Genomic DNA, 24,976 nt, shown 5'->3' on the forward strand with positions numbered 1-24,976 from the left:
TGGTTGTTGGAGCAGCTGTGGTTGTTGTTGGAGCAGCTGTTGTGGTTGTTGGAGCAGCTGTGGTGGTTGTTGGAGCAGCTGTTGTGGTTGTTGGAGCAGCTGTTGTGGTTGTTGGAGCAGCTGTGGTTGTTGTTGGAGCGACTGTTGTGGTTGTTGGAGCAGCTGTTGTGGTTGTTGGAGCAGCTGTTGTGGTTGTTGGAGCAGCTGTTGTGGTTGTTGGAGCAGCTGTGGTTGTTGTTGGAGCGACTGTTGTGGTTGTTGGAGCAGCTGTTGTTGTTGTTGGAGCAGCTGTTGTGGTTGTTGGAGCGGCTGTGGTGGTTGTTGGAGCAGCTGTTGTGGTTGTTGGAGCAGCTGTTGTGGTTGTTGGAGCAGCTGTAGTTGTTGTTGGAGCAGCAGTAGTGGTTGTTGGAGCAGCTGTTGTGGTTGTTGGAGCAGCTGTGGTGGTTGTTGGAGCAGCTGTGGTGGTTGTTGGAGCAATTGTTGTGGTTGTTGGAGCAGCTGTGGTGGTTGTTGGAGCGACTGTGGTGGTTGTTGGAGCGGCTGTGGTGGTTGTTGGAACAGCTGTTGTGGTTGTTTGAGCAGCTGTGGTGGTTGTTGGAGCAATTGTTGTGGTTGTTGGAGCAGCTGTGGTGGTTGTTGGAGCAGCTGTTGTGGTTGTTGGAGCAGCTGTGGTTGTTGTTGGAGCAGCTGTTATGGTTGCTGGAGCAGCTGTAGTTGTTGTTGGAGCAGCTGTTGTGGTTGTTGGAGCAGCTGTTGTGGTTGTTGGAGCAGCTGTGGTTGTTGTTGGAGCGACTGTTGTGGTTGTTGGAGCAGCTGTTGTGGTTGTTGGAGCAGCTGTTGTGGTTGTTGGAGCAGCTGTTGTGGTTGTTGGAGCAGCTGTGGTTGTTGTTGGAGCGACTGTTGTGGTTGTTGGAGCAGCTGTTGTTGTTGTTGGAGCAGCTGTTGTGGTTGTTGGAGCAGCTGTTGTGGTTGTTGGAGCAGCTGTGGTTGTTGTTGGAGCGACTGTTGTGGTTGTTGGAGCAGCTGTTGTGGTTGTTGGAGCGGCTGTTGTTGTTGTTGTTGCGACTGTTGTGGTTGTTGGAGCAGCTGTTGTGGTTGTTGGAGCGGCTGTTGTTGTTGTTGGAGCGACTGTGGTGGTTGTTGGAGCAGCTGTTGTTGTTGTTGGTGCGACTGTTGTGGTTGTTGGAGCAGCTGTAGTGGTTGTTGGAGCAGCTGTTGTTGTTGTTGGAGCAGCTGTGGTGGTTGTTGGAGCAGCTGTTGTTGTTGTTGGAGCGGCTGTGGTGGTTGTTGGAGCAGCTGTTGTGGTTGTTGGAGCAGCTGTGGTGGTTGTTGGAGCAGCTGTCGTGGTTGTTGGAGCAGCTGTTGTGGTTGTTGGAGCAGCTGTTGTGGTTGTTGGAGCAGCTGTGGTTGTTGTTGGAGTGACTGTTGTGGTTGTTGGAGCAGCTGTTGTTGTTGTTGGAGCGGCTGTGGTGGTTGTTGGAGCGGCTGTTGTGGTTGTTGGAGCAGCTGTTGTGGTTGTTGGAGCAGCTGTGGTTGTTGTTGGAGCAGCTGTTGTGGTTGTTGGAGCAGCTGTGGTTGTTGTTGGAGCAGCTGTTATGGTTGCTGGAGCAGCTGTAGTTGTTGTTGGAGCAGCTGTTGTGGTTGTTGGAGCAGCTGTTGTGGTTGTTGGAGCAGCTGTGGTTGTTGTTGGAGCGACTGTTGTGGTTGTTGGAGCAGCTGTTGTGGTTGTTGGAGCAGCTGTTGTGGTTGTTGGAGCAGCTGTTGTAGTTGGAGCAGCTGTTGTTGTTGTTGTTGGAGCAGCTGTTGTTGTTGTTGGAGCAGCTGTTGTGGTTGTTGGAGCAGCTGTTGTGGTTGTTGGAGCAGCTGTGGTTGTTGTTGGAGCGACTGTTGTGGTTGTTGGAGCAGCTGTTGTGGTTGTTGGAGCGGCTGTTGTTGTTGTTGGTGCGACTGTTGTGGTTGTTGGAGCAGCTGTTGTGGTTGTTGGAGCGGCTGTTGTTGTTGTTGGAGCGACTGTGGTGGTTGTTGGAGCAGCTGTTGTTGTTGTTGGTGCGACTGTTGTGGTTGTTGGAGCAGCTGTAGTGGTTGTTGGAGCAGCTGTTGTGGTTGTTGGAGCAGCTGTGGTGGTTGTTGGAGCAGCTGTTGTGGTTGTTGGAGCAGCTGTGGTGGTTGTTGGAGCAGCTGTTGTGGTTGTTGGAGCAGCTGTTGTGGTTGTTGGAGCAGCTGTGGTTGTTGTTGGAGCAGCTGTTGTGGTTGTTGGAGCAGCTGTTGTGGTTGTTGGAGCAGCTGTTGTGGTTGTTGGAGCAGCTGTTGTGGTTGTTGGAGCAGCTGTTGTGGTTGTTGGAGCAGCTGTTGTGGTTGTTGGAGTAGCTGTTGTGGTTGTTGGAGCAGCTGTTGTGGTTGTTGGAGCAGCTGTTGTGGTTGTTGGAGTCAGCTGTTGTGGTTGTTGGAGCAGCTGTTGTGGTTGTTGGAGCAGCTGTTGTGGTTGTTGGAGCAGCTGTTGTGGTTGTTGGAGCAGCTGTTGTGGTTGTTGGAGCAGCTGTGGTGGTTGTTGGAGCAGCTGTTGTGGTTGTTGGAGCAGCTGTTGTGGTTGTTGGAGCAGCTGTGGTGGTTGTTGGAGCAGCTGTTGTGGTTGTTGGAGTAGCTGTTGTGGTTGTTGGAGCAGCCGTTGTGGTTGTTGGAGTCGCTGTTGTGGTTGTTGGAGCGGCTGTTGTGGTTGTTGGAGCAGCTGTTGTGGTTGTTGGAGCAGCTGTTGTGGTTGTTGGAGCAGCTGTTGTGGTTGTTGGAGTAGCTGTTGTGGTTGTTGGAGCAGCTGTTGTGGTTGTTTGAGTCGCTGTTGTGGTTGTTAGAGCGGCTGATGTGGTTGTTGGAGAAGCTGTTGTGGTTGTTGGAGCGGCTGTTGTGGTTGGAGCAGCTGTTGTGGTTGTTGGGGCGGCTGTGGTGGTTGTTGGAGCAGCTGTTGTGGTTGTTGGAACAGCTGTTGTGGTTGTTGGAGCAGCTGAAGTGGTTGTTGGAGCAGCAGTAGTGGTTGTTGGAGCAGCTGTTGTGGTTGTTGGAGCAGCTGTGGTGGTTGTTGGAGCGGCTGTGGTGGTTGTTGGAGCAGCTGTGGTGGTTGTTGGAGCAGCTGTTGTGGTTGTTGGAGCAGCTGTGGTGGTTGTTGAGCAGCTGTTGTGGTTGTTGGAGCAGCTGTTGTGGTTGTTGGAGCAGCTGTTGTGGTTGTTGGAGCAGCTGTGGTGGTTGTTGGAGCAGCTGTTGTGGTTGTTGGAGCAGCTGTGGTGGTTGTTGGAGCAGCTGTGGTGGTTGTTGGAGCAGCTGTTGTGGTTGTTGGAGCAGCTGTTGTGGTTGTTGGAGCAGCTGTTGTGGTTGTTGGAGCAGCTGTTGTGGTTGTTGGAGCAGCTGTTGTGGTTGTTGGAGCAGCTGTGGTGTTGTTGGAGCAGCTGTTGTGGTTGTTGGAGCAGCTGTTGTGGTTGTTGGAGCAGCTGTTGTGGTTGTTGGAGCAGCTGTTGTGGTTGTTGGAGCAGCTGTTGTGGTTGTTGGAGCAGCTGTGGTGGTTGTTGGAGCAGCTGTTGTGGTTGTTGGAGCAGCTGTGGTGGTTGTTGGAGCAGCTGTGGTTGTTGTTGGAGCAGCTGTGGTGGTTGTTGGAGCAGCTGTTGTGGTTGTTGGAGCAGCTGTTGTGGTTGTTGGAGCAGCTGTGGTGGTTGTTGGAGCAGCTGTTGTGGTTGTTGGAGCAGCTGTTGTGGTTGTTGGAGCAGCCGTGGTGGTTGTTGGAGCAGCTGTTGTGGTTGTTGGAGCAGCTGTGGTGGTTGTTGGAGCAGCTGTTGTGGTTGTTGGTGCAGCCGTGGTGGTTGTTGGAGCAGCTGTTGTGGTTGTTGGAGCAGCTGTTGTTGTTGTTGGAGCAGCTGTGGTGGTTGTTGGAGCAGCTGTTGTGGTTGTTGGAGCAGCTGTGGTGGTTGTTGGAGCAGCTGTTGTGGTTGTTGGAGCAGCTGTTGTGGTTGTTGGAGCAGCCGTGGTGGTTGTTGGAGCAGCTGTGATTGTTGGAGCAGCTGTGGTGGTTGTTGGAGCAGCTGTTGGTGGTTGTGGAGTAGCTGTTGTGGTTGTTGGAGCAGCTGTTGTGGTTGTTGGAGCAGCTGTGGTGGTTGTTGGAGCAGCTGTTGTGGTTGTTGGAGCAGCTGTTGTGGTTGTTGGAGCAGCTGTGGTGGTTGTTGGAGCAGCTGTTGTGGTTGTTGGAGCAGCTGTGGTGGTTGTTGGAGCAGCTGTGGTGGTTGTTGGAGCAGCTGTTGTGGTTGTTGGAGCAGCTGTTGTGGTTGTTGGAGCAGCTGTTGTGGTGTTGGAGCAGCTGTTGTGGTTGTTGGAGCAGCTGTGGTGGTTGTTGGAGCAGCTGTTGTGGTTGTTGGTGCAGCTGTGGTGGTTGTTGGAGCAGCTGTTGTGGTTGTTGGTGCAGCTGTTGTTGTTGTTGGAGCAGCCGTGGTGGTTGTTGGAGCAGCTGTTGTGGTTGTTGAGTAGCTGTGGTGGTTGTTGGAGCAGCTGTTGTGGTTGTTGGAGCAGCTGTGGTGGTTGTTGGAGTAGCTGTGGTGGTTGTTTGAGCAGCTGTTGTGGTTGTTGGAGCAGCTGTTGTGGTTGTTGGAGCAGCTGTTGTGGTTGTTGGAGCAGCTGTTGTGGTTGTTGGAGTAGCTGTTGTGGTTGTTGGAGCAGCTGTTGTGGTTGTTGGAGTCGCTGTTGTGGTTGTTGGAGCGGCTGTTGTGGTTGTTGGAGCAGCTGTTGTGGTTGTTGGAGCGGCTGTTGTGGTTGTTGGAGCAGCTGTTGTGGTTGTTGGAGCGGCTGTGGTGGTTGTTGGAGCGGCTGTGGTGGTTGTTGGAGCAGCTGTTGTGGTTGTTGGAGCAGCTGTAGTGGTTGTTGGAGCGGCTGTGGTGGTTGTTGGAGCGGCTGTGGTGGTTGTTGGAGCAGCTGTTGTGGTTGTTGGAGCAGCTGTGGTGGTTGTTTGAGTCGCTGTTGTGGTTGTTAGAGCGGCTGTTGTGGTTGTTGGAGCAGCTGTTGTGGTTGTTGGAACAGCTGTTGTGGTTGTTGGAGCAGCTGAAGTGGTTGTTGGAGCAGCTGTTGTGGTTGTTGGAGCGGCTGTTGTGGTTGGAGCAGCTGTTGTGGTTGTTGGAGCGGCTGTGGTGGTTGTTGGAGCAGCTGTTGTGGTTGTTGGAGCAGCTGTTGTGGTTGTTGGAGCAGCTGTAAAGGTTGTTGGAGCAGCAGTAGTGGTTGTTGGAGCAGCTGTTGTGGTTGTTGGAGCAGCTGTGGTGGTTGTTGGAGCGGCTGTGGTGGTTGTTGGAGCGAATGTGGTGGTTGTTGGAGCGGCTGTGGTGGTTGTTGGAATAGCTATTGTGGTTGTTTGAGCAGCTGTGGTGGTTGTTGGAGCAATTGTTGTGGTTGTTGGAGCAGCTGTGGTGGTTGTTGGAGCAGCTGTTGTTGTTGTTGGAGCGGCTGTGGTGGTTGTTGGAGCAGCTGTTGTGGTTGTTGGAGCAGCTGTTGTGGTTGTTGGAGCAGCTGTTGTGGTTGTTGGAGCAGCTGTTGTGGTTGTTGGAGCAGCTGTGGTTGTTGTTGGAGCGGCTGTTGTGGTTGTTGGAGCAGCTGTGGTGGTTGTTGGAGCAGCTGTTGTGGTTGTTGGTGCAGCTGTTGTGGTTGTTGGAGCAGCTGTGGTTGTTGTTGGAGCGGCTGTTGTGGTTGTTGGTGCGACTGTTGTGGTTGTACGAGCAGCTGTTGTGGTTGTTGGAGCGGCTGTTGTTGTTGTTGGAGCAGCTGTGGTGGTTGTTGGAGCAGCTGTTGTTGTTGTTGGATGCGACTGTTGTGGTTGTTGGAGCAGCTGTAGTGGTTGTTGGAGCAGCTGTTGTTGTTGTTGGAGCAGCTGTGGTGGTTGTTGGAGCAGCTGTTGTGGTTGTTGGAGCAGCTGTGGTGGTTGTTGGAGCAGCTGTTGTGGTTGTTGGAGCAGCTGTTGTGGTTGTTGGAGCAGCTGTTGTGGTTGTTGGAGCAGCTGTTGTGGTTGTTGGAGTAGCTGTTGTGGTTGTTGGAGCAGCTGTTGTGGTTGTTGGAGCAGCTGTGGTTGTTGTTGGAGTAGCTGTTGTGGTTGTTGGAGCAGCTGTTGTGGTTGTTGGAGTCGCTGTTGTGGTTGTTGGAGCGGCTGTTGTGGTTGTTGGAGCAGCTGTTGTGGTTGTTGGAGATGCTGTTGTGGTTGTTGGAGCAGCTGTTGTGGTTGTTGGGGCGGCTGTGGTGGTTGTTGGAGCGACTGTGGTGGTTGTTGGAGCAGCTGTTGTGGTTGTTGGAGCGGCTGTTGTGGTTGTTGGAGCGGCTGTTGTTGTTATTGGAGCGACTGTGGTGGTTGTTGGAGCAGCTGTAGTGGTTGTTGGAGCGGCTGTGGTGGTTGTTGGAGCGGCTGTGGTGGTTGTTGGAGCAGCTGTTGTGGTTGTTGGAGTCGCTGTTGTGGTTGTTGGATCAGCTGTTGTTGTTGTTGGAGCGGCTGTGGTGGTTGTTGGAGCAGCTGTTGTGGTTGTTGGAGCAGCTGTTGTGGTTGTTGGAGCAGCTGTTGTGGTTGTTAGAGCAGCTGTTGTGGTTGTTGGAGCAGCTGTGGTGGTTGTTGGAGCAGCTGTTGTGGTTGTTGGAGCAGCTGTTGTGGTTGTTTGAGCAGCTGTAGTGGTTGTTGGAGCAGCTGTTGTGGTTGTTAGAGCAGCTGTTGTGGTTGTTGGAGCAGCTGTTGTGGTTGTTGGAGCGGCTGTGGTGGTTGTTGGAGCAGCTGGTGTTGTTGTTGTTGCGGCTGTTGTGGTTGTTGGTGCGACTGTTGTGGTTGTTGGAGCAGCTGTGGTTGTTGTTGGAGCAGCTGTTGTGGTTGTTGGAGCAGCTGTGGTGGTTGTTGGAGCAGCTGTTGTGGTTGTTGGAGCAGCTGTTGTGGTTGTTGGAGCAGCTGTTGTGGTTGTTGGGGCAGCAGTTGTGGTTGTTGGAGCAGCTGTTGTGGTTGTTAGAGCAGCTGTTGTGGTTGTTGGGGCAGCTGTTGTGGTTGTTGGAGCAGCTGTTGTGGTTGTTGGAGCAGCTGTTGTGGTTGTTGGGGCAGCAGTTGTGGTTGTTGGAGCAGCTGTTGTGGTTGTTGGGGCAGCTGTTGTGGTTGTTGGAGCAGCTGTTGTGGTTGTTGGGGCAGCAGTTGTGGTTGTTGGAGCAGCTGTTGTGGTTGTTGGGGCAGCAGTTGTGGTTGTTGGAGCAGCTGTTGTGGTTGTTGGAGCAGCTGTTGTGGTTGTTGGAGCAGCTGTTGTGGTTGTTGGGGCAGCTGTTGTGGTTGTTGGGGCAGCTGTTGTGGTTGTTGGAGCAGCTGTTGTGGTTGTTGGGGCAGCAGTTGTGGTTGTTGGAGCAGCTGTTGTGGTTGTTGGAGCAGCTGTTGTGGTTGTTGGAGCAGCTGTAGTGGTTGTTGGAGCAGCTGTGGTTGTTGTTGGAGCCACTGTTGTGGTTGTTGCAGCGGCTGTTGTGGTTGTTGGAGCAGCCGTGGTGGTTGTTGGAGCCGCTGTTGTTGTTGTTGGAGCAGCTGTGGTGGTTGTTGGAGCAGCTGTGGTGGTTGTTGGAGCAGCCGTGGTGGTTGTTGGAGCAGCTGTTGTGGTTGTTGGAGCAGCTGTTGTGGTTGTTGGAGCAGCTGTTGTGGTTGTTGGAGCAGCTGTGGTCGTCGTTGGAGCAGCTGTTGTGGTTGTTGGAGCAGCCGTGGTGGTTGTTGGTGCAGCTGTTGTGATTGTTGGAGCAGCTGTTGTGGTTGTTGGAGCAGCTGTTGTGGTTGTTGGAGCAGCTGTTGTGGTTGTTGGAGCAGCTGTTGTGGTTGTTGGAGCAGCTGTTGTGGTTGTTGGAGCAGCTGTGGTAGTTGTTGGAGTAGCTGTTGTGGTTGTTGGAGCAGCTGTTGTGGTTGTTGGAGCAGCTGTGGTGGTTGATGGACTAGCTGTTGTGGTTGTTGGAGCAGCTGTTGTGGTTGTTGGAGTAGCTGTTGTGGTTGTTGGAGCAGCTGTTGTGGTTGTTGGAACAGCTGTTGTGGTTGTTGGAGCAGCTGTTGTGGTTGTTGGAGCAGCTGTTGTGGTTGTTTGAGTAGCTGTTATGGTTGTTGGAGCAGCTGTTGTGGTTGTTGGAGCAGCTGTTGTGGTTGTTAGAGCAGCTGTTGTGGTTGTTGGAGCAGCTGTTGTGGTTGTTGGAGCAGCTGTTGTGGTTGTTGGAGCAGCTGTTGTGGTTGTTGGAGTAGCTGTTGTGGTTGTTGGAGCAGCTGTTGTGGTTGTTGGAGCAGCTGTTGTGGTTGTTGGAACAGCTGTTGTGGTTGTTGGAGCAGCTGTTGTGGTTGTTGGAGTAGCTGTTGTGGTTGTTGGAGTAGCTGTTATGGTTGTTGGAGCAGCTGTTGTGGTTGTTGGAGCAGCTGTTGTGGTTGTTGGAGCAGCTGTTGTGGTTGTTAGAGCAGCTGTTGTGGTTGTTGGAGCAGCTGTTGTGGTTGTTTCTGTTGACATTCCTAGAGCTGTCCAAAAGAAATTTATTTCATACAAATATATTTAGTTGTGATTCTCTGTTCTTTTTTGTGTGAACATTCGTAGAAAAGACAATCCACTGATTTTGACAAAGATTTTTTAAACATTTTCCGTTTTGCTTACCAGTAAGAATCAGAAAAACGGATATGATCCTTCCAACAGCCATCTTGCCTTCTTTCATCTCTATGAAAAAAAAAAACGTGCAACAACTTAATAACAGAAAAGTTACACAAAAATCTTAGTGCAGACATCACTCGTCCAAAGAATACCAATTAGTTTTAAACTAATTACAAAATGTTACATTGATGAAACAATACTTCCCACTATTTAAACATGATTATAATTCATTTTGTTTTTTTCATGTGTCCTTTTTTCAATGATATTTAAATGAAACAGATCTTTGCAACATTGTTTTGTGTTCATACTTTTCATTCTGCCAATGACTTGATTTATTAAATCATTAACATACATAGAAGAATTAAGAACCTTAACATTTATCCTTCCATTTGCCCTTTACTTGAATTTTAACTCTGTCATAATTCTAAACAAAGTAAAGTATAAACACATTCCAAATAAGAAGGGTTAATGACATTGCAAGTCAATGTACAGTTGAATTTATTAATTTTACTCCTTTATTTGAAAGACAAATATCTATTTCTATCAATGCTCTAGTTACTTGATACTTTTGCTTTGAAGTCAGTTGATTAATTGTATACTTGCATGTGGTTTGTCTAAATTATGTAGCCGTACCTTGGTAGCGCAAATGCAGAGCAAACATTTTTCAGATCAGACAGTTCATTTAGTTGTGGTGATGATTGCTATGGCTGAGAAGGATGATGATTCTCTACCTGAGCACCACAGGTATATTTTAAACCCATGTTGCGTTTTTTTTAAAATAAAGAATGACTCGTTTTGTTGTAAATCTCCGATCTATTTCCCACACAAACTTCATTACAGCCTACAAAAAATCCCCATCAAACCTAAGAAAGCATGTCAAGGTCTGTAGTTAACAAACCTGTTTTGTTCTAAATGAAACATTTTAAACCATCTTGTCTGTGCTTGTAGTTACTCAGTTGCCGTTTACATTTCACTATTTCACTGAATAAACCTAATGTAGCAGAATGTACACCCATGCATTCTTGACTGCACTTATGCTTTGTCAATATACGTTTTGAGATATTTTAAAAGTACTTATACCTAAACTGTGCCAAGGAATCGTGTCTAAATGGAGTCAGTTAATAAAGTAATGTTTTATAACAATAAAAAATATGTATGGTGCCCAATCTTGACACATGTCGGCCCACTATTTTCAGTTGTGTTGACACTGAAGCTGTAGTGCAGGAAGAGACTGGGGCCTTATTTAGACAACAGACTGTTAAAAGTTCTACCCCATTCCATCCCTGCTCATGATCTTTATGTAGACAAAATTTAACTGAGTCCCTGCAGTAACAGGGAGTGGAGGTGCTGACAGCTCACAGAAATCCCCAAAACAAGAAGAAAATGCCTTCAGCTGTGAGATTTTGTTTACCTAGAGTGAGAGAAGATAATCGTGGCAAGTGATGCACAGTTCAAAATACTGTCAGCTTCTGCAATCCCTTTGTTTTAGTCTGAGCAAATGTTTACGAGCAACAACAAACCAATCAATATTTTTGGGCAAAGCGCTTAATACCTGTCAGTAAAGAGGTGCCATAAGCTGTGTCTCACATCTTACAAAAACATCTGTAGAAAAACAGTTCTTCATTTTATGTAGGAGGAAATGTAGCTATACACATTTCTTAAAACTATGAACTTTCATGAATGTACAAGAGTTTAAAAATGTACTTAAAATGTGCTTACCGTAAGAAAAAGATGGAAAACCGATTGAGAAAAAAAATAAAAGAAGAAAAGTTCAGAACTCTCTTTCTATGTGATAAGTTTTATCCTCAATTCAGTCCAATTCAGCTGTGATTATCAAACCTTTCACCTTGTCTGACAGCCTTCATTTAATACAGGCTTTTATATTGTAAAGGAATAAAGGCTGCTTACGTGTTACCTACGTGACTATTATTTCTATAATTTGGAGACACCTTTGTCATTTTTATAGCACAGTAGTACGACATACACCCTTTTTTTGTTCTGTGAAGGTAACGGTACATTCCATTTAGATGAATGTTGAAAGGAGTTCCAAAGGTGTGACAGCTAGTGGTGACAAACAAATTAAGAAAGAGCCCCAGTGAAGTGGTGATACAGCTCGAAGTAATGAAAAACTAATCCTGAATACTTTCAATAGAGTTAGAGTTTTGGTGCAAATTGACAGTACAATACAGTTAAGGTGTAAAACAATAATGATACAGCTAAACCAGAATAAAACATCTCACTTTCATGCCCTCTAATCTTTCCAAGTGCAAATGATACCAATATATTGACCAAATATATAGATTGCAACAATTTATGAATTGTGAGCTCTAATCTTGTTTTTTTGAAGAATATAAGCTTATTTCTTTTACCATAAAAAAATGCCCTCCTCAAAAACGCTCTATGCAAAAATATGGATGTAAAACATTTTCAAAGCAAACTTTCATGTATCCAATTCAAAGTAGGATGAAGGACCACTGCAAACACAAACTAAAAATACAATCATATCACTTTTTTTCAGGACATCCAAGCTGTATTTAAAAATGAACAGTTATATAATTAACTGAATGAATAAGCCATGGACCTAGTTAAGCAGCATAAAGAAAACTATCAAACAAAAAAAACGAATGGATGGATGGATTACCAAAGGTAAAGTTGCGTGCAAAGTTCTGAATTGAAGCTTATTGACGTTGTTTAATTATCAGTCTGAGCTACTGTTGCTAATAATAGCAACACTGACTGGCACACATCTGACTGTGTCAAACGAAACTCAATTAAGAAACATGCAGCATCTTCTTGAATGCACAGTCACTTCATTGCCAGCTCACCATCAGATACAAAAGCCTTACAAAACTCACTTTACAAACAAGCAGGAGAGAAGAATTAAGAAGTTTGTTTATAGATTTATTATAGAACTTTTAATCCTGTGATTATTTTTATTTAAATAAGTTCAGTGTTTTCAAGAGTTTCAATTATGTCTTGAATAGATATTTCCAAAGTAGGTCAACATTAATTTTTTAAAACTTGTACCTTGTTTTAAAGTCGCCATAAAACTGTGTGAATGTAATAGCGATGATTAAAATCACGAAGTCTCAACAAATTGCCCCATCCCTCCGCTCTCCCATCTGGAAAAACCCAGATTTCTCTTTTAAAAAGAAACCACTCCACTTCCCCAACTGGGTGAAAAAGGGCATCACGCACCTTCAGCACATTACGGAGGAAAACACTCTCATCAGCCTCACCAAACTAGCCCAGAAATTTAGTATCACCCCAAACTTTTTAGAATACATACAACTACAATCTATAGTGACACCAATCCTAAATAGCATTGTTAACACGCCGGATGACCCCATTCCAATTGACAGAATCTTAAATATCTTCAGCAAAAAAAAGAGCATGTCAAAAATATACGCAATCTTAAACCAGTCCGACACCTCGGTGTCATTACCGATATCAAAATGGGAATCAGATCTCTCAATAACAACTAACTGTGACTTCTGGAATCGAATCTGTATATACAACTTCAATAAAAGCATTAGCAAAAAATTACAACTTATCCAGTATAAAACCATCCATAGGACACACTACACTGTGGCAAAACTACACAAAATGGGATTATCAGAAACAGACAAATGCACCAACTGTATTCAAGATACAACAGACACATATCTCCATGCATTTTGGACCTGTACACCGGTCCGCCAATTCTGGCAACAAGTCATCGACAGATTGTCAACCATGCTCAACTGCAACATCCAGCTGTGCCCAACAACTTGCATCCTTGGCGACATATCGGAAATAACACAACATAATAAACATTCCACCATTCTCTTAATGGCCCTAATCATAGCAAAGAAGACTATCCTCTTAAATTGGAAATCAAAGAGAAATCTAAACATTAAGATTTGGGAGAATCTACTAATGGACCAAATATCAATAGAGAAATGTTGTGCGACAGTTAATAATACACTGGACTCATTTGAAAGCAGCTGGCTTCCAATCATCACCAAATTAACAGCTTTAACTAACTGATCTCCAAACAACCACAAAACAAAACAAAACAAAATAGTAGACTGCCAAATATTTTCATGACTTGAGTTTTCCCATATACTTCTCTCCAACCTACTGACTTACACCCACATTCACAAACACATGGACACCCTCTTACCAGAGTTCATCGTATACACACAATCACAAACCACACACATACACGTTTATATGCTCACACCCGCATACATATACAGGAGCTTTAAAGGGGCCTTGCGGTAACTCTCGGATGGCCCTTGGGATTCGAACTGGCACGGGTGGTCGGCCCTGCGCCCGGGGTGGTTGGGGCGTTGGGTTTGGTGGGGCCCTTCGCGGTGTGGGTGGCTGGGGCCTGTGGTTGGGCTCGGGGCCTTTTGACGGGGGGCTGGCGGTGCCTGCCGGGTGCCTGCGCGGCCTCTGGTTCTACTGGTGGGGGAGGTGGGGGGGTTGTGGGGTTTGGTCCTGGGTTCCCCCTCTGGGCGCTTCTGCGCTCTGTCCCTGTGGCTGCCTGGGGCGGGGCCTGGGGGGCCTCCTGGGTCCTGGGGGGCCTCCTGGGTCCTGGGGGGTTGGGCGGGCGGTGTCCTGGGCTGGGGGTTGGCCGGCCGGCGTGGTGGTGGTGGGGGGGTGGTGGTGGGGGCAGGGGAAGGGTCCATTCATTGGCCTGCCTTTCCCGTCTGGTCTCCCCGGTTGGTTTTGGCCCTCCTCTGTCCTGCTGCCCCTACTCTGCTCGTGCGGCCTGCGGCGGGGGTTGGATTGGGGCGTCACGTGGTGCCGGGTTCCCCTCCCTGGCTGTGGGCTCCCTGCCTCCCTGTGGGATACTGGGGGGGATCTCGGGTCGGGTGCCACGCCCTGCCGGGCGGCCGTGGGCCTTGTCTATCGCGGGGTGGGGGGGCTGGTGGTTGGGGCTTGAGGGGTCGGGGACTGCTGGAGTGCCACCGCCCTAGGGCCCCCTGGAGTGGGCTTACCGCAGACTTGCCCTGCCTCTTTTAACGCACTTCACTAGAACAGTTAGACAAAAAAAAAAAGAAAAAAAAAAAAGGACAATAGGGTTGGGGGTGCTGATGGGTGGGCGGGTTTTATACAGGGGGGAGGGGCAGATGATGGGGCATTGGTGCGCCAAGGCTCCCCCCCCCCCTCTCCCGCCTCCCTTCCACCCCCTTATTTTAATGCACCTCACTAGATACTGATATAGGTAAAGACATGGGGTGGGGGATGTGGGTTGGGTGGACCGGTTTTATACTGGGGGGGGGGGCAGATTGTGGTGCAGTAGTGCGCTGCGGCTCTCCCCCCTCTCTCCCGCCCCCCCATCCGCCCCCCCCCTATTTTAATGCACCTCACTAGATACTGATATAGGTAAAGATATAGGGTCGGGGGGGCGGGTTTTATACGAGGGGGGGGGGGGGGGGGGGCGGCGGATTGTGATGCAGTAGTGCACTACGGCTCTCCCCCCTCTCTCCCGCCTCCCTTCCTGCCCCCCCTATTTTAATCCACCTCACTGGCAAACATACATACAACAAAAAAAACAAACAAAACAAAATTCAAATCATATCACACACACACAGATCAGGTTTGGCGGGGCCTTAGTGTTTGGCTCGGCCCTACTCGTTGGGGGCCCATCGGGTCTGGGTGGGTGGCTGGTGTCCCTGTCACCCTCCGCCCCCCTGCTGCCCCCTCCCCTGTGGGGGCCTGGTACGCGGCTGCCCTCGGGGCCGGGTTTCCCTCGCGGTCCTCTTGGGGGGGTGGGGTGGTGCGCAGCTGGGGGGGTGTTACTACGACAGCCGTTGGGGTGTCCCTCCATGCCCCCGTGACCTGGTCCATCAGTCACAGGGCGTGGGTGGGGGGCGTGGCTGGGGGGAGTGGTCGGGCCGTCTGGGGGGGGCAGGTGGGATTGGCCCTGCCGCCTCCGCCCTCCCCCCGCTCCGGCGCGCCGGTTGGTGGGCTCTGGTCCTGGTCCTGCCCGTCTGCCTGGCTGTCTGCTCCTGGTGCCGGGCCCCCTCGGCCCTGGTGGCTCCTTTGGCTCCGTCTTGGGGGGCTGTGGGGGCGGTGTTGTGGGGGTGTCCCTTGGGGGGGCCGCGGGATCTCTCCCCCCTCGCCCCCCTTTCCTCCTACTGGGTGACCTGGGGGTCGCCCTGGGTGCTCCGGCGGTACCTGCTTGCTTCTGGTCTGGGTCCTTGGCTTGTCCCCTGGCCTGGGTCTCCCGCGGCGGGTTGGGTCCTTCGGTCTGACTGCTCTCGCGGCCCGGGTGCTGAGCCCTACCGCTCGGCTGGTCTGACCCAGGTGGTTTCATCTGCACCAGTGGTGGTCTTGTTACACAAATAGAACACAGCACGGCGGCAACCCTCTGCGACCCAAGCTTCAGTAATGATTGTGGACACTAAGGGTTGCTTAATCATTAGTATCACCCCACGGATTTTTTTTTTTTCTTTTTGGCATCATGGTGAGATGGTCCCTCTCCATCTAAGTGTGTTAGGTCTCTCTCTCCTTCTCTCTCCCTGTCCCTTTGTATATCCTTATGTAATCTTTCTTTCACTTTCTCTTATTTTTTTTATTTTTTTTGGCCCACCTAGGTGTGCACGCCCTCTTTTACAGAACATGATATTAGCTGCCAATAAAAGATAGGCCAGAGTTCTAAGAGGGATGGTGATGGTTGCATGCACACAGTCACAAGCACAGAAGAAAAAGGTTTTCCTTCTTTTCTTTTGCTGCAAGAATAAATTGCATGAATATTTGACAGTTTGTGACAAACATGACACAAACCAGAAATATATATGCAGACAAGAGGAAAAAGAGAGAAAAAAAAGAGAAAAAAGAGAAAAGAAAAAAAAAAAAGAAAGAAAAAAAAAAAAAAAAAAAAAAAAAAGTAATAGCGATGATTTCTGAGTAAGGTTTTGTGTGTGTAACGTGAATGGTGTGATTGGTGCACAGGCAGAAACTTGTTCTATATATTATAAATTGAGGTTTTTAATGATTGGTTTCCAGACACTTTCAAAGTCGACGGCTTGTTTTTGTAGTGAGGCAGGACGTTTTTGGGTCTGTTTTCATCGACCCCTGTTAACAAAGCAGTACCTCTCACTGTCTTGCTAAATTTTGTTTTTTTTTAAATTCTCATCCTGCTTCATTTTAAAAGTTAACTGTATGTCCCATCTAAATCTTATGCCGAAAGAAATGTAAAAGAAGCAGCTGGCAAATAGTAATGATAATAATAATAATAAAAAAAACTTTATTTATAGCACTTTTATTAACAAAGTTACAAAGTGCATAACAACAAAAAATGCAGAAAATTAAAAAGCATAAAAAAACGGTGCAGACAGGGAGAAAAGAAAAAAAACCCACTTGTGGTTTCAGACAAGAAGTGCTACGTAGAAAAAATCTTTTTAAATCAAAAATATCAATTTCAGTCTGTTTCAGAACCATCTAAAGACCCCTTAGGGAACCTTTAAGTTTGACAATTATATTTATATTATATTATATTTTCTCTACTTTCTGCTAGAGCCTTTAAATCCTCTCCAGTACAAAATATGTTTCTGTCATCTGCATATAACACAAACTTTATTTGCTCATCCATATGGGTCATATTTTCAAATATCTGGGCAAAAACATATTTGGATTCTGAGGTATTTTGTGCAGTCGAGTTTTTACTCTGTCAAAGTGAACTCATTTGTTCTTGCTGTGTAACTTATATAAAGGGAAAATCTAGCCTGTCTTACCAGCTTTTGAAAATAAGCTGTTTTTCAGTCTGTTTGTGTGTGACATGATTGTCCGGTATCTCTTTTCAGAGGGAAAGGGGGAAAACAAGTTGTGACATGGGGTCTTTGCTGATGCATCTGGTTTGCCAATTCACGAGGAAGAGGAAAGAACACAATTTAGGAACATTTTAGAGCTGTATTCCTGCATCAGAGGACAAGTCGACAAACATTATTATGAAACTTTAAAGGGGTTGGTGTTGGCCATATGAACTCTGGCATTTTCTCTGTTTAAAGGGGTGAAAGATGAAGTCTCTGGGTTGCTGGCATGAGTGATAAACTTTTGCCTGTGAACCCCACAGCCCACGGACTCTAAACACAGGGGTCAGAGTGACTCAAACACAGCACTCCAGCACACACACACACACACACACACACACACACACACACACACACACACACACACACACACACACACACACACACACACACACACACACACACACACACACACACTCCTAACTCTGCTGACTGTGATTCACTACTGTTCAGCTCAGATGTAAACACAGCCTGTGAGCCCCCACAGCTGACCTCTCAGACACAGAGTATCCACTACAGGACAACTTGAACCACACAGTTAATCACAAAATGAATTCAAGGACTTTTCAACAACTGTTAAGATCTTGTCACAAGTTGAAAAACGTGGTACCATACTGTGTTTCGCAACAAAGGCTTGGCACTTTGATTGAATTTAATATTAGTGCTTTAGCAACAAAATCTTTGTCATAGGGATTTGGCCAGGATGTGATGTAATGACAATGGCATGAAGAGCTGCTGCATGACGCAAATGAATGAATGAGGTTCATCTTCTACACAGCTCTCAGCTGTTACAAGCTGTCAGACATGACTAATCTATTTCATTTCATTCTCCCTTATTGCAGCATTTGAATAGTTTTTTCATTATACACTATATAGCATTTATTAAGATAAGATAATATAAGATAAGATACTCCTTTATTCATCCCACAACGGGAAAATTCATGGAGTTACAGCAGCAAACAAGAAAGTGTACAGTGCAAGAATTCCAACAAGAATATATATACTGTATATATATATATATAAAAGTCCATCAGAGACGACAGCTTGGCCATAATTCTCCTGTCAGCCACCACCTCCACATGGTCCAGGACTGAGTTGGCCTTCTTCACCAAGGTTACATCAATCAGTAATAGAAAAGAAAGGAACACATACAGATCGTTATTTAGATCTGTGTCATGCGGCAACCTCCGGTCTAAAAATACGAGTCCAATGCGGAAGTGCTAAAAACTACAGTTCATCGAGGATCTGCTTGAGGCTGGCTCCAGAAGTACCGGAAACCACATACACACCAATTCAAAAAAGCCGATCTTTACAGCAGAAATAAACACGTTTACAGCCTGGTACAAAAAACGAGTGTAGTCTGGATAGCTCATTTCTCAATCAGCACACACTGTATGGGGGAGGGCTTCTTTACCTCACACTAGCTCTACAGAAATTAGGTTGCGTTCAGCATTTTCAATATGGAAGCCGACGATTGGCTTCAAAACAGCGCTTCAGAAACAGATGGGTGACGTCACCGATGCTACGTCCATTATTTATACAGTCTATTGTGCAGACCAGGTACATACATACATACATACATACATACATACATACATACATACATACATACATACATACATACATACATACATACATACAAACATACATACATACATACATACATACATACATACATACATACATACAACATACATACATACATACATACATACATACATACATACATACATACATACAACATACACACATACACACACACACACAAACATACATACATACAAACATACACATACATACATACATACATACATACATACATACATACATACATACATACATACACACACACAAACATACATACACACACAAACATACATGCATACAAACATACACATACATACATACATACATACATACATACATACATACATACATTTATTTATTTAGTTACTAACTTATTTATTTATTTATTTGTTATTCATTCATTTATTTACTTATTTGCCTGTTTGCGTGCTTATTGAGGCTGTAATGTTGTGGTATTACAAAATAAGAGATCATGGATGTGAAACCATGCTCACTCGCCAAGACCCCCTCTAAAGTCATCCTCTAAAACTCTGATCAAATAAAGGATCCAACGTTAAAATATCTCTGGCAGCGAGTTTGCCAACAGTTAAGCAGTGGATTTTACTCGGAGGAGGAAGGTGAGTTCCTTTATTTATTTTTTTGTGATCAAATTTTTATTGTAATTTGTGCAGTACATAGATTACCATGGATCAAAGAGAATAAAAAACAAAACAAAACAAAACAAACAAACAAACAAACAAACAAACAAACAAACAAACAAAAAACAGGTCCAGAAGAAGAAGGGAGAAAGTTCAAGGTTGTTGCGTATGTTGTGGTAATGTGGTGAAGTGATGTGGATGTAGGTGTGTGTATGTGAGGGGGTTACTCAGTTCAGCAAGTTCTTAAGATCTTCCACTGTAACACACCATAGCTGAGTTCTGCCCTCTTTGGCTCCATGGATGCGAGCTGTGTGATGAGTTCCTTTATTTAGAAATGTTGTGCATGAGTTTGACTCACCATCTTGCATCCAATATTACATGTTGTCTTGTCGAATGCCATGAAAAGGCTCTCTTATTATTAAGGAGTCAATTTCACTGACACAATAGCTGAACCTGTGATTGCAAGGAGCTCTTGTTAAGATGAATCATATAAAATCACAGGCTGTTTTTGAGAGTTTGTCAAAATCACCTATGCTCAAACTAAAACTTCTGACCTCATACATACCCTTACCTTCTCTCTCTTAACAGACCAAAATTAGAGAACAAGAGACAGTGTAAATTTTTCAAAGATTTTGTATTCTGATCATTGTAAAGTTTCTGACAGGTTCTGTACAAACAACAAAAAGTCTCACAGAATACAGGATTAAATAATACAGTTTATATAAATAAGAACAATGACAGTGCATTTTGTTTTAAATATAAGTCCCTTAAAAATATTAAATACATTGACTAAATATCAGGATGTGCAGATAACCAATTATATATATGTATAATATATTCATGTGTTAAATAAATGTTTCCCTTCATAAAATAATACTCATGAACTAACCTTGAATCTTATGTTTCCTTGGAAACCACTGAAGGTTTAAATCATTCAGGGTTGTTCATTTAAAATAAACAACAACATATTTTTTTGTTATCCAAAGTAGAAAATGCCCCTTGTTCATAGAGGTAGATATTCTACTCTAAAATTTCATATTGTATTGCTTTTACAGTTTAACAGTGATGACAGTGGTTTTACATTTTGACTTTTTAATGTGGCTGGTTTTACTTGTTTGACAAACAAGACTTAACAAGTCAGAAGTGGTAACTGTCACTTGTTCAAATATTACAGTGCTTAGTTTATCAAGATACAGTTGTTAATAAATAGTGCAATTATTTTCTGATTACAAAGAAAGCATAAAGTGCTGCTCATAATTCTAATATTCATTAGACCAGCTGTTTAAAGTAGGCTGTGCCTTTCTGTCCAGCCCAGGATCTTGGACTCTCCCACACAGAGATATGTTTTAAACCAGTAATGAAAGACATGTTAATCAGCACTGGTGCTATTGCTGGTTTGACAGAAGCCATGACAACAGTACCAGGCAGAATGCAGTGATGAGACTGATCTTCTGGCTTACTCCACTTGAAGCTGTAAATGAAGAAGAAATAGGACAAAGCTTTAGTTTAAGAAACACTTCAACACCCAATTCATATATTTTTATAAATCAGCACTGAATGTTGCTTACATATGCCATTAACGATGATAGAGGTTCCTTCAATGTCAAAGCCAGTGACAATAGGAGCTGCATTTCTGAAAACTGCTGCAATCTGAGTGTTATTAGGAACAGATGCGCTATCAAATCCAAGGAAGAGATTATTCAAGATCGATCCACTTCTGCAGAGGGAGAAGAAAACAATATTATTAGACAGGATCAAGCAACTAATCTTAAATTGTTGTTTGACCATTCTTAAAAGGTACCTGAAGCTATTCACGATAAAAATCTTGAACGAGGAGGGGAATTCACTCTTAAACTTTGGTTCAAGCTGCAGAAACATAAACAAAAAATAAATTTAGACAAATTAAAAAGTTTTTTATGACAATACAAAAAAATGTGTTATATGAGTACTGGTAGATCTTATTGTGATGTCTGAGACTTACCTGTGTCTTTATCATTGATGATCGCCTTTGAAAAGCTGCAGATGATGGATCCAACAAATCATTTGTAAAATTTTGAAGAACAGATCTGAAAGTTGCATTAACAAATGTAACTGCAGCAGTTGTAGTGGCAGGTGCAGCAGTTGTAGCTGCAGGTGCAGCAGTGGTAGGTGCAGCAGTTGTAACTGCAGGTGCAGCAGTGGCAGGTGCAGCAGTTGTAGCTGCAGGTGCAGCAGTTGTAGCTGCAGGTACAGCAGTGGCAGGTGCAGCAGTTGTAGCTGCAGGTGCAGTAGTAGCAGGTGCTGCAGTTGTAGCTGCAGGTACAGCAGTGGCAGGTGCAGCAGTTGTAAGTGCAGGTGCAGCAGTTGTAGATGCAGGTGCAGCAGTGGCAGGTGCAGCAGTTGTAGCTGCAGCTGCAGTACTGGCAGGTGCAGCAGTTGATGCATCCGGAACAGGACCATCTGTTTATATTAATTTAAACACATAAGTGAATGATTTTTGGCTTCCAAACTAACAGGATGATACTAAAGTTGTTGATGACAAAATTACATTTTTCTATAATACTAAGATCTCAAAATGATGTTATGACGACTTACCTATTAATGCAACTGAAACTGGATTGAAAGACACATCGAAGTTGGAGTTGGTATCGCTTGCAGCTCTAACCAAGGTTTCAGCAACATCATTATTTTTGGGGAGTTCTGCAGTTGGAGTGGTCCCAGCGAAAGCGATTGCCAAATCTGCAATTACTCCTTCAGTTCGTGTTGTGATGGGACTATAGAAAAAAACCAAAGGGGGCAACACATGAGGCAATTTTGCTTCTCTCTGTGAGACTTGAAATATCAGCAATGAGAGATCATTTTTTAAGAAGTCATTGTATTAAGCAAGGCCTATTGAAAAATGTCACAAAAAAGGCTTTTACCTGAACTTTTTCACAATGCACCGGGAAAATGCCTTTCCATATTTTGCTTGGTATATTTCTTTACACTGTAAAAAAAAACAAAGGATGGAAATACAGCAACATTTAGATATTTTTAGTTGTCTAAAGCACAATATTGAAAATGATACATGCTAAATAAGAGAAAGGAAAATTAACTGCATTTAAAAAATAAAACCAGTTCCAAAAGTATCATCTTGTCCAAATCATTCTTATGAAAAACTGATGCCGAAAACTGATGCACTCATTAAAATGATCAAATACTTACTGCTTTTTTAATCCTTGTTTCAAGATCTTTGTATTGAGGGCTGTTAGGGTTGTTTAATTGGTCTGTGAAGGTTTCATTAAACAACTGTGCTTGAACTGTGTAGAGAGGTTCAGCAGCTGTTGTTGGAGTTGGTGGAGGAGCAGTAGTTGTTCCAGGTGTGGCAGTTGTAGCTGCAGGTACAGCAGTGGCAGGTGCAGCAGTTGTAGCTGCAGGTGCAGTAGTGGCAGGTGCTGCAGTTGTAGCTGCAGGTGCAGCAGTTGTAAATGCAGGTGCAGCAGTGGCAGGTGCAGCAGTTGATGCATCCGGAACAGGACCATCTGTTTATATTAATTTAAACACATAAGTGAATGATTTTTGGCGTCCAAACTAACAGGATGATACTAAAGTTGTTGATGACAAAATTACGTTTTTCTATAATACTAAGATCTCAAAATTATGTTATGACGACTTACCTATTAATGCAACTGAAACTGGATTGAAAGACACATCGAAGTTGGAGTTGGTATCGCTTGCAGCTCTAACCAAGGTTTCAGCAACATCATTATTTTTGGGGAGTTCTGCAGTTGGAGTGGTCCCAGCGAAAGCGATTGCCAAATCTGCAATTACTCCTTCAGTTCGTGTTGTGATGGGACTATAGAAAAAAACCAAAGGGGGCAACACATGAGGCAATTTTGCTTCTCTCTGTGAGACTTGAAATATCAGCAATGAGAGATCATTTTTTAAGAAGTCATTGTATTAAGCAAGGCCTATTGAAAAATGTCACAAAAAAGGCTTTTACCTGAACTTTTTCACAATGCACCGGGAAAATGCCTTTCCATATTTTGCTTGGTATATTTCTTTACACTGTAAAAAAAACAAAGGATGGAAATACAGCAACATTTAGATATTTTTAGTTGTCTAAAGCACAATATTGAAAATGATACATGCTAAATAAGAGAAAGGAAAATTAACTGCATTTAAAAAATAAAACCAGTTCCAAAAGTATCATCTTGTCCAAATCATTCTTATGAAAAACTGATGCCGAAAACTGATGCACTCATTAAAATGATCAAATACTTACTGCTTTTTTAATTCTTGATTCAAGATCTTTGTATTGAGGGCTGTTAGGGTTGTTTAATTGGTCTGTGAAGGTTTCATTAAACAACTGTGCTTGAACTGTGTAGAGAGGTTCAGCAGCTGTTGTTGGAGTTGGTGGAGGAGCAGTAGTTGTTCCAGGTGTGGCAGTTGATTGTGCATCTGGAACTGGACCATCTATAAATGATATTTTAAACAAATAAGTCAATAATTATTAGTGCCCAAAAGCAAAATGTCGATCCTATATTAGTTGGTATCAAACTGTCAGTAGTTTCAAATGAACAGACATATCAAGGACACTAAGAATTCAACATTTTGTTATGAAGACTAACCTGTTACTGAAACTGCATTGGGGTTAAAAGTCACATTGAAGTTGTTGTTGGGATTTTTTGCAGCTTCAGCCAAGGTTTCAGCAACAACATTATTTGGTGGGAGGTCTTCAGTTGGAGTGGTCGGACTGAAGGCAATCCCCAACTCTGCTCCAACTTCATCAACTTGTGATGGAACAGGACTACAGAAAAAAAACAAAGGGGGCAACACATGAGGCAATTATGCTTCTGTCTGTGAGACTTCAAATGTCCACAATAAGACATCATTTTTTGAGACATCATTGTATTAAGCAAGGCCTTTTGAAAAATGTCACAAAAAAGGCTTTTACCTGAACTCTTTCACAGTGCACTTGAGAAATTTACGAGGGAATTCTGCTTGGTAAATGTCTTCACACTGTGAAAAAACAAAGAATGGAAAAACATATTATGAGACTTTTAGTTGAATAAACACTTTAAATTGAAAATTGTACATGAAACGAATACAAAGAAAAAAATGACACTTCAGATCCAACAAAATACCTTTGTCCAATTCATGTTCATGAAAAAACTCATGCTAAACACTGATGCACTCATTAAAATGATCAAATACTTACTGCTTTAATAATTCTTGATTCAAGATCTTTGTATTGAGGGCTGTTAGGGTTGTTTAATTGGTCTGTGAAAGCTTCATTAAACAACTGTGCTTCAAGTGTATAAAGAGGTGCAGCAGCTGTTGTTGGAGGAGCAGTAGTTGTTCCAGGTGTGGCAGTTGATTGTGCATCTGGAACTGGACCATCTATAAATGTCATATTAACAAATAAGTCAATAATTATTAGTGCCCAAAAGCAAAATGTCGATCCTATATTAGTTGGTATCAAACTGTCAGTAGTTTCAAATTAACAGACTTATCAAGGATACTAATAATTCAACATTTTGTAATGAAGACTAACCTGTTACTGAAACTGCATTGGGGTTAAAAGTCACATTGAAGTTGTTGTTGGGATTTTTTGCAGCTTCAGCCAAGGTTTCAGCAACAACATTATTTTGTGGGAGGTCTTCAGTTGGAGTGGTCGGACTGAAGGCAATCCCCAACTCTGCTCCAACTTCATCAACTTGTGATGGAACAGGACTATAGAAAAAAACCAAAGGGGACAACACATGAGGCAATTATGCTTCTGTCTGTGAGACTAAAAATGTCAGCAATGAGAGATCATTTTTTGAGACAACATTGTATTAAGCAAGGCCTATTGAAAAATGTCACAAAAAAGGCTTTTACCTGAACTTTTTCACAATGCACCGGGAAAATGCCTTTCCATATTTTGCTTGGTATATTTCTTTACACTGTAAAAAAAAACAAAGGATGGAAATACAGCAACATTTAGATATTTTTAGTTGTCTAAAGCACAATATTGAAAATGATACATGCTAAATAAGAGAAAGGAAAATTAACTGCATTTAAAAAATAAAACCAGTTCCAAAAGTATCATCTTGTCCAAATCATTCTTATAAAAAAACTGATGCCAAAAAAACTGATGCACTCATTAAAATGATCAAATACTTACTGCTTTTTTAATTCTTGATTCAAGATCTTTGTATTGAGGGCTGTTAGGGTTGTTTAATTGGTCTGTGAAGGTTTCATTAAACAACTGTGCTTGAACTGTGTAGAGAGGTTCAGCAGCTGTTGTTGGAGTTGGTGGAGGAGCAGTAGTTGTTCCAGGTGTGGCAGTTGATTGTGCATCTGGAACTGGACCATC

At 44.4% G+C, this 24,976-nt stretch overlaps 1 protein-coding gene across 1 annotated transcript in view; it reads right to left on the reverse strand.

Annotated features, from left to right (window-relative positions):
- Positions 1-24,976, reverse strand: part of LOC117807797 (flocculation protein FLO11-like) — a 41,457-nt gene that overhangs the window by 11,275 nt on the left and 5,206 nt on the right. Inside the window, exons 18-21 of the mRNA XM_034677200.1 lie at positions 24,785-24,975; positions 24,499-24,563; positions 24,173-24,351; positions 23,837-24,018 (exon numbers count right to left, since the gene is read on the reverse strand). Of these exons, the coding sequence (XP_034533091.1) occupies positions 23,837-24,018; positions 24,173-24,351; positions 24,499-24,563; positions 24,785-24,975 (617 nt within the window). The remainder of the gene's footprint in view (positions 1-23,836; positions 24,019-24,172; positions 24,352-24,498; positions 24,564-24,784; position 24,976) is intronic.

This window comes from Notolabrus celidotus, chromosome 23, assembly GCF_009762535.1.
Source record: "Notolabrus celidotus isolate fNotCel1 chromosome 23, fNotCel1.pri, whole genome shotgun sequence".
NCBI classification, from domain to species: domain Eukaryota; kingdom Metazoa; phylum Chordata; class Actinopteri; order Labriformes; family Labridae; genus Notolabrus; species Notolabrus celidotus.